The following is a 14,870-nucleotide window of genomic DNA, read 5'->3' as shown; positions in this document are numbered from 1 at the left end:
AAGTGTTGTCACACATCATTGCTGAGAGAATTGAGTGCTTCTGTACAGCTCTGCTAGGAGAGGACAACTGGAAGCTTGTTCCTGGTCTCTCCTGGACTCGACTCTATGCACCCTTTACCTTTGCTGATTTTAATCTGATTCCTTTCATTGTGATAAACTGTAACCGTGAGTATAATAGCTTTTCTGAGCTCTGTGAGTTCCCCGAGTAAATCACTGAAGCTGAGAGTGGTCTTAGAGACCCTAACTCACCCAGAAAACAACAGAACAGTCCAATCGTAACTTACTGCCATGGTAGGTTGTCACATGGGTAGAAAACAGAAATATGTTCATTCAGGTAAGATCCAAATGGATCTTCCAGGATGGGGAAACTGGCGGGGTGGGGGATGGTCTAAAGACATTTCTAAGCATCTCAAGGGTCTTCTGGACTGTGAATCTGTGACAAAGGTGATATGGGACAGGCAGATGGAAACATAACCAGGACCTAATCTCTGTTGCTCCGATTAGAGGTGAGATGCTAGGTTGAATGGAAAAGAGGGTCTAACTCAATGTGACATTTCTCATACTCTTATAATGTACTGTTTCTCTTCTTTCTAACCCAAGTTTCAAGGAAAAAGGAGAAACTTTGAGCCTGAGTCTTCTAAGAGATAAGGAAGCAAAAAGAGAAACATATAAATACCAAAAAACTTCAACTTGAGTGTGTATTTTCCCTCTGTAAGACAACTGCCACTGGCTAATCACCACAGTAGGACTCACAACCCTCAGCAGCTGCCGATCCCAGCATCAGGCGTAAGTGAACCACAAGAGCTCCGCATCCTGCCCCCACGCCAGCCGGCACTCCCCACTCACCTGGCCCCAGTGACATCGACTCCGACCATCAGCTGCCCATTCAGGGAGAGGATCTCATCCCGCAGTCGGACTTTCCCACTCTTCCCTGCCGGGCTGTTCTTCCTCAGCTCTGTCACCCAGATGCAGCCCACATCCAGCACGGGGCCCTGGTGGGTTTTCCTCTTCTTGCCCCCTCTGCGCTTTTCTCCATAGTCCCCGAAAACAGGGATGTTCCCAAAACTAAGGCCCACAGTCTCTGCGTCCCCCAGCTCCTTGGCGAGGTACACAGTACAGATCTCCATCCCCGTGGGGCTGTGGTCAGGTGGGACCGCACTCTCGTCCACAGCAAAATTCAGCTGGATGTACTCCTGCAGCTTCCGGATGGCCGCCTGGCAGAGGCGCTGCTCCGGCCCGGCCCCGCCCTCCCGCAGGCTGTTCTGCAGCCACTGGTAGAGGAGGGGCAGGTGCAGCCCAGCATTGTCCTGGGTGATGGGCATGGTTGGCGACTCCCAGACGCCAACATCATGAGAGAACCTACTCCTGGGGGCTGGGCCCTGTGGGGCCCCTCGTCCCACGGGAACGCGGGCTGTCCTCAGCTTTGCCTGTGTTCATGTTCAGGCTGGCAGACAAGCCTAAGGAAGACCTAATCTAGTTCTGGCTGTTTGCTTTGGCAAGAGGAGGATGGGACACAATTAAAACAACAGTGGAACAATCACTGGGCCCAGAGTGTCAATGAGGGAAGGAAGGAAGTGTCTGACCGGTCCGCGCTTGGTTCATTTCACAGTGGGGCCCGTGCAAAGGACCTGGAAATGAGGTGTTCCACCAGCAGCGACAGGGCTACCTCCCCTGGACTCGTTCACACCTGGAAGAGGAAAAACAAAAAATTCCGGTCACAACAGTGAGCCTTCTGACACAGCATGCATGGCAAGAGAGTATTACAGAAGGACTGTGTTTGCTTTTTAATTTTTTTTTTGTGGTACGCGGGCCTCTCACTGTTGTGGCCTCTCCCGTTGCAGAGCACAGCCTCCGGACGCGCAGGCTCAGTGGCCATGGCTCACGGGCTCAGCCACTCCGCGGCATGTGGGATCTTCCCGGACCGGGGCACGAACACACGTCCCCTGCATCGGCAGGCAGACTCTCAACCACTGCGCCACCAGGGAAGCCCTGTGTTTGTTTTTTGAGTCAGGAACCTAATGCCCCTCCCCATTCCACGGCTTTGTTCCCTCTGCCCTGTGCACACACACATGTACACACACACACTCATACACAGATGCACACACACAGTTATACACAGATAAACAGATGCACATATAGACACACAGATACACACAAAAATACACCTGTACACACAAATGCACAGATACACACGCACGCACACACACCCTTCCCTCAGACAAGAAACCTCCGGAATGCTGACCTTCCCCAGGAAGTTTCCCTGATCAGCAGGGAAATGAGACGGCTTTTGCCAGGACAACCCCCATCAACTCACATCCACCCAGGAGGCTCTGTGTGACAAGACTCCCTGGAAGATTGTAGAGGGGTTCTGGACATATTTAAGAACTCACATTCCTGGGAAGTTCAAGTCTATGTCCATTTGCCTTGATCAGCCCAAGTGTATGCACAGGAGGTCTCTCCATTCCAGAACTCTGCTCTAACAGTGCTACCAAGAGGAGAAGAGCCGCTCAACACTGCAGAGAGATGCAGGCTCTCCCCTAGACCACCGCCAGTCCTAAGTTATTCGAGGGTCCTGGCTTTATCATGTAGACTCAGAGGGTATCATGTCCCTTTACAGCCTATAGCTTTAGTCGCCTCCCTTCTTTTTCTTTGGTAAACTGTTGAAACCAGCCTACACTTAGGCCAACCCAAAAGCCATCTCCTGCAGAGAGATGTTTCTCCAAGCTTCTGGGGGAGCAGCCCTGGCCGCTCCTTGGCTTGCCCTGGACACACTGCTCACACAGCCATGCACCCCCTCCAGGCTGCACACGTCTGCAGTAGGTGTGGCTCCCCAGCGGGGGCGGCAATGATCCCCTCCCACTGAATATGCACAGCGCCCGGCACACAATCCATCCCCCCTCGGCGATAGGTTAATTGAATTCCGTGGCCAATTCTCCTTCTCCACCAAAGAGATTTTCACCTCCATCCCCTGTAAACACAGAAAAATGACTCCTTTCAGTCTCTTCTCAGAACTTCACTTTCACCCAGAGAAAGTCAATATAAACTGTACCATCAAAGATGGAAAACATTCTCGAGCCTTCTCAGGAAGTGACTTAACAAGGAATAATAATAAATGGGAGAGGTGTCAGAAGCCACTGTAAAGAAATTTCCAATAGAGTTAACTTGTGAGTTTCCAAAGAACTTGAGTGCCAGCTATTAACTGGTCCCAAATAAACCAAAAGCTGAGCAAATATCATCTACATAGTCATGTGCCTATTAAAAAGAAAGGCAAGATCAAAGAAAAGGTAATCCACACATGGACAAAAACTGAATGTCTCCTTTGGCCAAAATACATAACACCTTTCACTGACAAGTAACTCCACACAGACGTATTAAAATCTTATGAATAAATCAAAACGTTTTCCATCAGGCCTCACAACTCTTATTGAGTCTCTGTTTCCTCATCTGTAAAATGAGAAAGTTAAGCTAAATGAACTCTAAGTTCTCTCATACTCCACAGAGAGGTTCTCAAATATAGGGGCAATGTCTGGTTCATCAATACGTTCCCTACCTCAGCACAGTGTCTGTCACCTTGTAGACTCAATAATTTTAAACACTTTTTTTTTCTTGGCCATGCTTTGCAGCATGCGGGATCTTAGTTCCCAGACCAGGGGGATAGAACCCATGCCCCCTGCAGTGCAAGCGCAGAGTCTTAACCACTGGACTGCCAGGGAAGTCCCTAAAACAATTTTTTAAAGATGGTTTCAAATTAAAATTTTGATGGTGATTCAAGGTGTTAGTCACAGTTCAGGTGATTCCATACATATGAAAACAGAGTAAACATCTCGGGTAAGGTATTCATTAAATAAGTCTGATTGAAGAGAACCAAACTTAAGAGTAGTAGAGAATTTTTTCCCCAATGTCAACTTGTATTTAAGCATTATTGAAGCATTAAGCATTAAGTATTATTGAACATCTATTAAGAACCAGACCTTGAACTTGGCACTGAAAATATACTATCAAAAAGGCAAATTCCTTGTCTTGAAGGCATTCATAGTTTAGTGCGAGATGCATAAATAAACGGAAATTAGTGGGTAACAAGTCTATGACCACCCTCTTAACAGAATTAATGAAGGCACGTTCCTGGCAGCCACGTTCACATAATATAAGTCCCCAGCCCCTGTTGATGGGTCCCAGGCTGAGCATCTCATGCAATCTGGAACAGACTTCTTCTCTGAGAATGGAGAGACCTTGAGAGAAGGGATTTAGTCTCCAGGGTGTGGCAGGAACTATAACTTTTGAAATAGGACCCCTGGATGGCAATATTCTACCTGCTCTGTGAACTGAAGAGCAAAGGAAGTCATCCTGCCAAGAAATAAAATAAAGATGATTGGTAGAAGGCAGAGGAGCAAGACTGGGGAGAGAGAATGCTCTAGCTTCCCCACAGCATCCGGGGTTTCACCCATCCTAGATGGGGCTGTACTGCCCTCCCACCTCAATCTGAAAGACCCTATCAATTCTTACAATACATTACATTTGAAAATTTTAACTACTTAAATTTTAGAAAAAGAGAAAGAGAAAAGGTAAAGCAAAACAAAACTAAAAACAAACAAAAAAACCCTTTAAACTTTACCTTGAGTTGTTTTCTGCTCTTTGCAGCTCAAAAGTTTTTAATGAATACATTGGAGGTGAGCAAAGCCGATTGGCTCAGACTGGATCATTTGTCTATCAGTGGTCTAACTGGTTATTGCCAAGGGGGCAGGGTCATGAGGTATCAATATGGCTGCTGGTAGCCCACCCTCTGGCCCTGAACGTGGTGAGGGCAGAGAAGGAGTTTTCAGAAAAGCAAAAATTATTTCAAGTGTACAGACACCCTCAAAGAGATTTAGTCTTATTAAGGTGTTCATGGGCTACATAACCTGTCAATTCCATACCTATAATTAGGAATTTTCCAGTAATCTTTCCAGCCCCCTATTTGATCAACTCCTTTTCTGCGATTTTCTATAAATCAAGGAAGTAGAAGCATTCCCATACACTGCAACATTTTGAGATGACTCAAGGCATATGCAAAGACACACAATCTTACAATACTACTGTGAAAAGTGTGGTTCTTCCACAATATCCCATGAAACATTCCAATACCAACTATTCCAGTGAACAGAATGTTGACCCAGAGAAGACACAGAAGTCTGAAAATGGTTACAAATAACAACATCCCTCCATGGCTGATGTGTGTAAAGGTCTAAAAATTTCTCATCCTGAAGATCAATCCATTTCAACAGGGAGTAGAATTTGTGGACATGGCGGTCTGCTGCAATGGTACGGATCACTTTTGTCTACCATCCATAATTCTCCAATTAGCTTCCTATCTCAAGCAAACAACCATGATAATTTAAATTAATTTTGAGTAGCTTGAAGCTGACAGCCTTAACATTAAAAATAAATGCTTCTGACCCCGAGGTAATTTGCTAATGTGGTGTTAGAAGCGACCAAAGTTCTTGGATCCCCTTTTAGCTAAGCCATGTTTTTTCAGCAGGGGGACATTACCCACAAAACTTAGATATTATAATGGTTAATGCCCCACCTCCCCTGCAAAGCTCAATCCCACCTGACAAACACTTATTGCTTAGTATTTAATTTCTTGTGTTAGAATTTAAATTAAATTAAAATTTCCTCTGGGGTAAGAGGAGGGGGACAATAATGGGAAAAAAAAAAAAAAAGGAGAGAAACAGTGAACTAAGTGAAACCAATCATCTGCTCAAAGTCACAGACTCAGAGTCACCTGAAATCCAAGGCTAAATCCTGAACCCGGCAGGAGGTGTGAAAAGGTCTTCTGGCTTATCCAGATCTTGCCTCAAAATCCAGTTACACTGGACTGTCTTATTGTACTAACTCCCGCTTCCAACTGTCCTGGATTCTAAATGTTCTCCTATTCGAACCTCTGCTAAGTTCAAATTCCTCAACCTCCGTCTAATCTTCCTTCCTCCTGGATAGGACTCCTCTCTTGACTTTTAGAAAATGCTCACATTTTAAGAGGAAACCAATGTCGATTAAATATTTACTACTGATTTATTCCACAGATGTTCACTGAGTGCCCATCACGGGCTGGGCCCTGAACAAAACAGACATGTTCCTACAGAGCCTCGTGAAGCCTGTGATCTAATGAGGGTGCATTAGTAAACAAAATACGGTAACATCAGATGGTGATTAGCACTGTGAAGAGAATTAGGGTAGCATCAGAAGACAAAGAGGGATGGGCGTAGGAGGGGATTAGGAAAGGCCCCTCTGGGAAGAGACCTGAATAAAGTGAGAGACGATGTGAGAGAATATCTTTGGGAAGGCTGTTCTCAGCCAAGGGGACAGCAAGTGCAAAGACCCTGAGGTCAGAGCCTGCTCAGCTGCCTGCAGAGGTAAGAGAGATCAAGGAGAGCATGGCTACAAGGAGGGAGTGAGGGGAAACCTCCCCCTGTGCTGGCTGCTTCCTCACTGTCTCATTCATTCTCCCTCCGATCCCCATAACCACCATTTAATTGTCACAACAATACTGCAGGGAGATATACTGTTAGTATGCACTTTTTAAAGGCTCAGAAAAACTAACAGAAAGAGAGAGGCTAAATAATTGGCCTGAGGTCTCACAGTAAGTAACAGAGCCAGGACTAGCACCCAGACCCACGGGGCGGGGCCTTGCCCTTCTACATCAGCACGCTGCCTGCCTGCTTCTGACAACCTTGCCTTTCTGCACCTGCACCCGACTGCCCCGGACGGGCACCCTGCCTGGTGATCTCTGTTCCACCATCGATGGACCTCCTATGACAAATAAGCAGGTAGCTTGAGCCAGAAGCTTGTGACTGTCTATGTGATAGCCATTCCCCCTTTCTTCCTTTATTTTCTTGGACGTGGTGATGTATTCATCTAAAACCCAGCCTCTCTTGGAGGAGGTATGGATAGCCCTACAACAGAGTTCTGGCCAATGAGATGAAAGTGGATATTCTGGGTGGGGTTCATGCCAGCATTCCTTAAGAGCAGACATGGAAGAAAAAATAACCCCCCACGTCGCTTAATGACCGTTATTTGGATTTTTCAAAATCCAACCGATTAGCTGAATTAAACTCCAAACAAATGCACCATGTGGTACTTAGAAGTGGGGAAACTAAAAGTAACAGAACCTGGGACTTCCTTAGCAGTCCAGTGGTTAAGACTCTGAGCTTCCACTGCAGGGGGAGCAGGTTCGATCCCTGGTCAGGGAACTAAGGTCCCGCATGCTGCACAGCGCGGCGAAAAAATAAATAAGCAAATAAAATAAAAGTAACAGAACCTAAAATGTGGAACTAGATGAGCAAGGAGTGGGGGGGGAGGGAGGGAGATGCCGAGGACTTAGATACTGTAGGCTGGAAGGTGACAGTCACTGTACTATGAAATATTTGGTTCACCTGGTAGCTGCTGTGCAGTGGAAAGTCACAGACGTGTTGACTGAGACCGCGGTGTTAGAGAATGGTAGGAAAAATGCAGAATATTGGTGGTGCTTTATCACTCCCAGCAAAGTCCTGAGCTCCTCAGCTGGCAAGTGAGAGGGGAAGAAATACCACTCTACTAAGGAAGGCACGCTTGACATTCAGCCTACAATCTGTCTCCTGACAGGCCTGCATTCGGACCCTGGCAGGGCTGAGACAGGCTGATTGGTTAGAAGGGGGCGAGTGGTGCCCTATCAGACAGAGGTTGTAAGCCTGCTGCCAAAGATGTGGTCACGCACCGGAGGCCACTGTTTCGGCTATGGCCAGCAGCATACGTTCAGTAGCATACATTAAGTTAAAATTTGGGGACGTGGGCACAACTCCTGAGCTGGAAAGGAAAAGAAACAAGTCATCAGGAATTGCCCAGAAGGCTACTAAGTTTGTGAGGGAACTCTATTGCCAAAAGACCCCAACCTGATCTGCAGCAATTCACATCAATGAGCAGTAGGCTTGGTGATGTGTATAGCCCCAGAGAAGGTATCCTCCCCATGCCCACCACAGAAGTGGTCATGGGGAACAATGAATGAGGAATAGCCCCCAGACAGAGGCAAGGGCCCTGGAGGGCAAGGAACAGGAGTTCTTGCCACAAGAATGAGGGGTTGGACTCTTGCTATTCCAGGAGAATTTGGTCATTGCTAACGACAGTGACTGCTTTGTTTTCCATCCCTCCTTTTATAAAGGAAAGTTTTTATTGTAGCTATAGTACACCTTTCCCAGTACTGCAGGTTAGATGTGTCGGGGCTGAATTGCAAGGAGTTATATCCAGAACTGACGGAGAGGACCACACATCACCCAGAGATACAGGGCTCCAATCTTGATAGGCTAACTCTATGAGGCTTGACAGCCTTCTCTCTTGAAAACAGAGAGTCTATCCCACATACGGAAAGAAGGGTATGTCTGAGGAACCACAGGAGGGAACTGTGGCTAGCTGACTACTAGAATAGAAGAGAAACTTCTATTCTTCCCTAACAGAAATCCATCTGTGTTTGAAGAACAAGTACCCAGCCAAAACACTATGTTTGTTAGTGTTCCTTCAGAGAGGGGTAGCCATAACATATAGTCTTGGCCCGTGAAGTTGTTGGGTGGGTCTATCAGAGAGATTCATTTTTTATGAGAGTTCTTTTTCTTCCTTTTTCATGCTTAAAATGCCCATGTGATGGCTGGAGCTGTAGTAGCCATCTTGTGACCAACCATAAGACAGCGGCCTGACTTCCTTGAGCCGCTGTGCCAACCCTAGGTGTTCTACCTCCAGACTTATTACATGAGAGAAAAACAGCCCCCCCACCTTCAGTCCTGTTAATTAGTCATTCTGTTACAGGTGAACAAAATCCCTAATGAAGGCATTGCTTTAACTCACTCTTAACCCTCAAGTTCAAGGTCCAGAATATAATCCTGAGTGTTTTAACATCAGCCCTTCTATTTTGTCAATTAGCAGCTATCACTGAGTTCCTACCTTGACATGGGGGCATCACCACTACCACCGAAAACAACAACAACAACAAACAGGGCACGTTTCTATCCCTTAAAGAGCAAAAGCCCGCATGAATCCGTCCACCACCTGCAGTCCCAGGTGTTAACAGACAAACCTACAACTGATTGAGAAACATGATAAATCAAATGATTGTGACTCCTTTAGGTCAGCTTATGTTTTGGAAGAGCAAGATGTTGGCTAATGTTTAACTGTCTACGTGACTGGCTCTAGACGAGCGGAATGGCTGTGTATGAGACAGAAGAAGAATTTGATCGGCCTTTGTTTCATGCAGCAAGGATCAGCTGTGCCAGGCATGGTGCTAGGCCAGGGAAGAAATGATGACCAGCCCTGTGGAGGCCGTGGTCTGCTGGGGAAAGAGATCACTGAACGCAGTGTGCGAAGGGCCATGAAGCGGCACATTTTGCGGGCACATAATGGATTCTGGAACGTGAGGCTTTCCAAGGTCTGTGCTGGGGTTTTAGGGGATGGGAGAGTTGTTCTCATAGAATTAAAGAAGGTGAGGACCTAGAGGGGCTCTCCGGGATTACTACGTCCAGCCTTCAATTAGACAAATGAGAGAAATGCAGATCAAGACAGGACCCAGATCCTTTAGTTTCTGGGTCTGATGACCCTTGAAGAGTAGGAAAAACGAAAAAAAAAGATGAATGAAATGAAAAAGAATGACCTGGCAGCTAGTTTGAGAATCTACTGCTTGAAGATATTCTGTGTCCTAATACATGGACTATTTGTTCAAATTTTTTAAAAATGGGAATGAGCAGAAAGTTCAGAAATTCATGAAACATCATGAATCTTTTCTCTCAAGATGAGTGCAAGAAAACAGTTGGGGACCAGAAAACCAAAATGAATATTATAAATTATTTCCGCTTCCTATGTGCTTCTAAAATATATCTGCTGTGGCTTCAAATACTGAAACAAGTTTGTACGTCTGCAGTTTAAGATTGTTTACTCAGAATGTCAGGCATTGGGCAGTTCTGGATTAATTATATATCTGGAATCTAGGCGTCTAGATTCTGAAAGAGTACGATGATTGGGGAAAGAGGGCATTTATGAGGCAATGTACATACTTGTGAAATGCCAATTCAACACTTTGAAACAGTTGCTATCTACCAAATGGGTAACTGACTGAGACTTCTATGTGGGCAGTAAGACTTTCCTGAGGTCACTGTGGTTGCTCATTTTAACGTGACCATCCTGCCCACTTTGTATGAACTGGGCAGCCATGATGCCACCACCTGTCATCTGCAGGCCTGTAGATCATGCCATCAACACACAGCATGCATATAAGTTCTTCAACTACACTGGAGTTATTCTTTTTTAATGGGTAGTTATTTTACAATTGTTTCTTTCAGAACAATTGCACTGTTTAGATGCTTCTGGTGTTTAGACTTTTGGGTAAATAATCTTCTCACTATATTTAAATTCTTAGCATCCAACTGCATAGGATCTGACCTCATCGTTAATTAACAATGACTCAAGTATTTCTAACAGCCAATGATACACTCTGCCATTAGCTAGCTGTAGGTCCCCAGGCAAGTCATTTAGCATCTTTGAGGCTCAGTTTCCTTTTCGGCCAGTTCTACTAAGTTTCCTTTCAGTTTGAGCAGTTTGCTGGACGTTGGAGCTGAGTTAGCAAGTCAGGGATGGAGTCACTAGCCTCATTAAGAAGCATGTACACCACACATGGAAGTTTTAAACTGCAGAAAAGATGGGCCAAATTGCTTCATCAGATTTTGAGTATTTGCCAAGACAAAGGGGCAGGGGGGCCCTGGGTGGTTTACGTTCATGTGCTTATAACTACAGTTCAGCCTTTCCAGAAGACAAGACGAAATATATCCTACTGAATAAAAACTCTGTGGAGTGGCAGAAAGAACCAAGGTTTCAGGAAGGGGGAAGGAACTTGCCTGAGGGGGGTGTGGGAATGAGAGGAAATCCGGTGTTTCCATTGAGGACCTGCAGACTTTCCAATTTGGCAAAGGCCTAAGTTGTGCAGAGACCGGCCTCCACTCCCTCCCCTCCCAGACTGCTTGCAGCCGTCAGGGCTGCAGCGCCTGGTGCGGGGAGAGTATCCTCAAAGGAAACCAAAAGATCATGGAGCACAAAGGTTCATCCCCTGTGCCTCTCTGAGAAGCGGCCCCTTTTCCCAGGCCTCGCTGTGGGAAAGGCTCAGACAATGGTCATGAGAAGCAAGTCAACATCCATGGAGTGACAGGAAAGGAATCCTCATTTGACCTCTTCCAGGCGGGACATCAGAATTAGGGTAAGAGAGACTTCCCTGGTGGCGCAGTGGTTAAGAATCTGCCTGCCAATGCAGGGGACACGGGTTCGAGCCCTGGTCCGGGAAGATCCCACATGCCGCGGAGCAACCAAGCCCGTGCGCCACAACTACTGAGCCTGCGCTCTGCAGCCCGCGAGCCACAACTACTGCGTCCACGTACCACAACTACTGAGCCTGCACTCTACAGCCCACGAGCCACAACTACTGAAGACCACGCGCCTAGAGCCTGTGCTGCACAACAAGAGAAGCCACCGCAATGAGAAGCCCACACACCGCAACGAAGAGTAGCCCCCGCTCGCCGCAACTGGAGAAAGCCCGTGTGCAGCAACAAAGACCCAACGCAGACAAAAATAAATTTTAAAAAATAATAATAAAAAAAAAATTAGGGAAAGATTGTGAAGGCGTGTGATACATGAGTCCGCGTGTTCTCAATGGTCCCCAAGGCTACTTGTGTGTCATCTTGGCCTTTAAAAGGGTAGTGAAACCGAGCACGACCCTTTGGGGCCCTCCAGGGTACTAAAGCCTTTCGGTGTCCCCCATTCCTTGTTTTTAGGAAAAAGGCTTCAGCCTCCTAGACCGTCCCTGAGTTCCAGAGGGCAGATTCAAACAGTTAATGATTAGAACAAAAGAGGCACAGGACTCCTAGCTCCTCCAGAAGGGATATACATAACAATACGATACAAATCTCTGAGTTTTTCTACGGGAACTAGGGTCCCACCCAGGTGGAGGATGGGAACTTCAGGCTGAGCACAAGCAGGAGGACCCCAGACTGGCTGGAACCAGAAGGCTGATGAATGAGATTCCTGCAGCACCACCCAGTTACCTCACCACTGACCAATCAGAGGAGGCCACACACCCTGCAGCCTTTAAAAATTCTTTGGAGCATGAGTCGCCCTGTTCTCCTTGCTTGGCCCTACCATAAACATTTCCTGCTCCAAACTCCAGTGTTTCCGTTTTGGGGGCTTCACTGTGCATTGGGCACAGGAACCTGGGTTCGACAGCTGTGGGAGTGTTGCCAGAGCTGCTCCAGGTCTTTGCTCACAACCCTCCAACCCCCACCTTTAGCAGGAGTTAACATAAATCTTTAGGTTAAAGAGTCCAGAGATAAGAAAGGAAGGGAAAAACAAACAAACAAATTAAAAAAACCAGATGGAACCAGCTGGGACCAAGATGGCGACCAATCTGACCTCCAACAGACCTTGAGTCTCATTATATGTTGATTTTACTACATTAGCATATTAAATGACACACCTACCAGAGGCCTTGACTGGACATTAGGAACAAGAAAAGGGATAGTAAGCAGGTGGCACCCCACTCCTTCAAAAACGCCCTGCCCCTTCCCTGGTAGACTAATGCATATGCCTTCCCATCATTAGCCTCACTCCTCCTCCTTTTGTCTTTACTCTTTAAAATTAAATCCCTCTTACCACATGGGCGAGAAGTTGATCTGTGCACTTAGTTCCCCCTTCTCCATCCTTTGGCCACTGAATAACGCTTATGCTGTGTGCATCTCAGCTTCAGTTTCACTATTCGGCTGCTTGAGCCAGAACAGGAAAAGAACCCTCCCCCAGCCGCGGCGAAGAGCCTCAGCCAGCCTAGGGCCCGAGCAGGGTCCATAGGACTTAGTTCCGTAACAGGAGAGAAACGAAGTAGAGAGAAAATAAGATCAAAGTTTGTAGAAACAGAAAGGAGATAGGCCAGAAATCATCGATTCTACTCTGGGCATGAACCTTGGGGAGAAGCCTGGGGAAATGAAGAGGTTGGACCCACTGTCTAAGATCCTGCTGTTACTGTGTCTGTGCTAATGTCCAGGGGCATGTGCATAGTTAAAAGATGTGGCTGGGGAAGGTCACTGGTAGGCTAGAGAAATGCCACAAGGTGAGCCTGACCTTGGTCAACTTCCCACCATCCATTTCTTCAGGCTCCCAGGCTCGGAAACATGAATTCTGTCAGCACATTGAAAGATAGAGACATACAATTACCAGCAGGAAAGCTCATTCATTAACTTTCAGTTGGAAAATACAATTATTAAGTGGGCAGGATGTTTGCATGAACCTGATCAATGCCTGTTTTCCCCGCAGGCAGGCTGCAGAGGACGGCAAACTGCAGAACAAGGAGAACCAGGTGAGCATAGGAGGACTCCCCAGCTAAGGCACTCCCTCCTACTCCAGCCTGGCCTTTGCAAAGGGAACTGTCCATATAGCCAAGATTCCCCTCCACCTGACGACATTTGAAAAGGTGTCACCCACACCTGGCTCCTGGAGGTTTTTGCCCTCTTCTCTGCCCTAACTACCCCCCTTCGATTTACACCCCTTTCTCCTAATCACATACTATGTAACATCAGTATGGTATGATTTCTATCTTTTGAATTATGAGCACAATCATAGTTTAGTCCATCCTCCCCAAGATTCCTTTGATTTTATGTTTTTATGGACAGTTTCTTAACTTGGATATTCCTGAGGCTGGCTATTCAACCGTGCATGATGTATTTACTAGTTTAATTATCAACATAGAAAACTTGTCTTTATTTCTAAGGTCAGGGTTGTGAGGCGGGGGTCTCACTATTGCCCCCAAGTACCAAGAATACCTTCCAGATTTAACCAAGCTACAGGAGGCCACAAAGTGGTCACACAGCAGCCCCTCCTCAGCACGGCTTTGATCTGCCCAGACTGGTGCATGGGAGAGCTTGAGTGAGGCGAGGGCAGGAGGGACAGAACTAAAGTCAGGAAGAAAAAGCCAGGAGAGTCAATGCTCTTCTCACCGCTCTAAACCCAGAGCCCTGCCGAGGAGCCTTATGCCACTGAGGTTCCAGACGGCTCTAGCATTTCCCAGAGCCCTGCGGCCCCGCGGCAGCATCCCCGCTACACAGATGGGGCAGCAGATTGAGAGGGGACCTGCGATTCAGTCGGCAGGCAGAGAGCTAGGTGTCCATGACGTCACCCAGCAAACTCTCACTTGGGATTGGAAGCACATTCTCATCCATCAGGCAGACCCTCTGGCCAGGCTGGAAATTGGAACCAAAAAATCCTTTCTAGTTCTCTGCATTGGAGAAAATGTAGGCGCTGGGGCACAACTATTTGGGAGACATGTAGATGGTTGAGTCCATTATGGGTTTAAAGTTTTAGGACAGTAATCTAGCTTTTTCTAAACCTGCAGAGATAAGTGCTATGGAAAAGAGATGCTCCCAGGCACCCTGCTGGTGTGGGGAATTACCAAGATTAGCAAATCTGCCATTACCTGCCACCCACCAAGTTCCTTTGAAGCACTTCCAACACGCTTTAAGCATCCTGGTCATTCCCCCTGCAAAGCTGAGCACGTGCCAGACTCTAAAGGAATCCTGTGAAAATAACTGAAGACCTGCTCTCAACTTGAAATCGCAAGTCTCTTCACCTGAGGGGGTGATTAAAAACTTGGCCCACCTCCCCATGCAGATGTTCTTGCGCCCTGCCTGGCGGGCCCCAGTCGCTGGCTCTGCTCTCTCCTGCTCTGTCTTGTTACCCCCTTCATGTCCACTGCTCTCCAAGACTCTCTCCATTTCACCTTCCACCCAAGTCCTTTCCCACGAGTCTCATGACCAGAAAAGAAATGGAAAGAAAGACCCTGTGTTCCTGGG

At 46.9% G+C, this 14,870-nt stretch overlaps 1 protein-coding gene across 9 annotated transcripts in view; it reads right to left on the bottom strand.

Moving 5' to 3' along the window:
• PDZD2 (PDZ domain containing 2) overlaps positions 1 to 14,870 on the bottom strand; it is a 372,865-nt gene that overhangs the window by 231,828 nt on the left and 126,167 nt on the right. For all 9 annotated transcript variants that reach the window (XM_019930197.3, XM_073802038.1, XM_019930193.3 and 6 more), the window contains one exon: positions 847 to 1,687. In XM_019930197.3, the coding sequence (XP_019785756.2) occupies positions 847 to 1,322 (476 nt within the window). In that variant the 5' untranslated portion in view covers positions 1,323 to 1,687. The remainder of the gene's footprint in view (positions 1 to 846; positions 1,688 to 14,870) is intronic.

The sequence above is a fragment of the Tursiops truncatus genome, chromosome 3 (genome assembly GCF_011762595.2).
Source record: "Tursiops truncatus isolate mTurTru1 chromosome 3, mTurTru1.mat.Y, whole genome shotgun sequence".
NCBI lineage: Eukaryota > Metazoa > Chordata > Mammalia > Artiodactyla > Delphinidae > Tursiops > Tursiops truncatus.
This window is presented reverse-complemented; position numbering and strand designations above follow the sequence as displayed.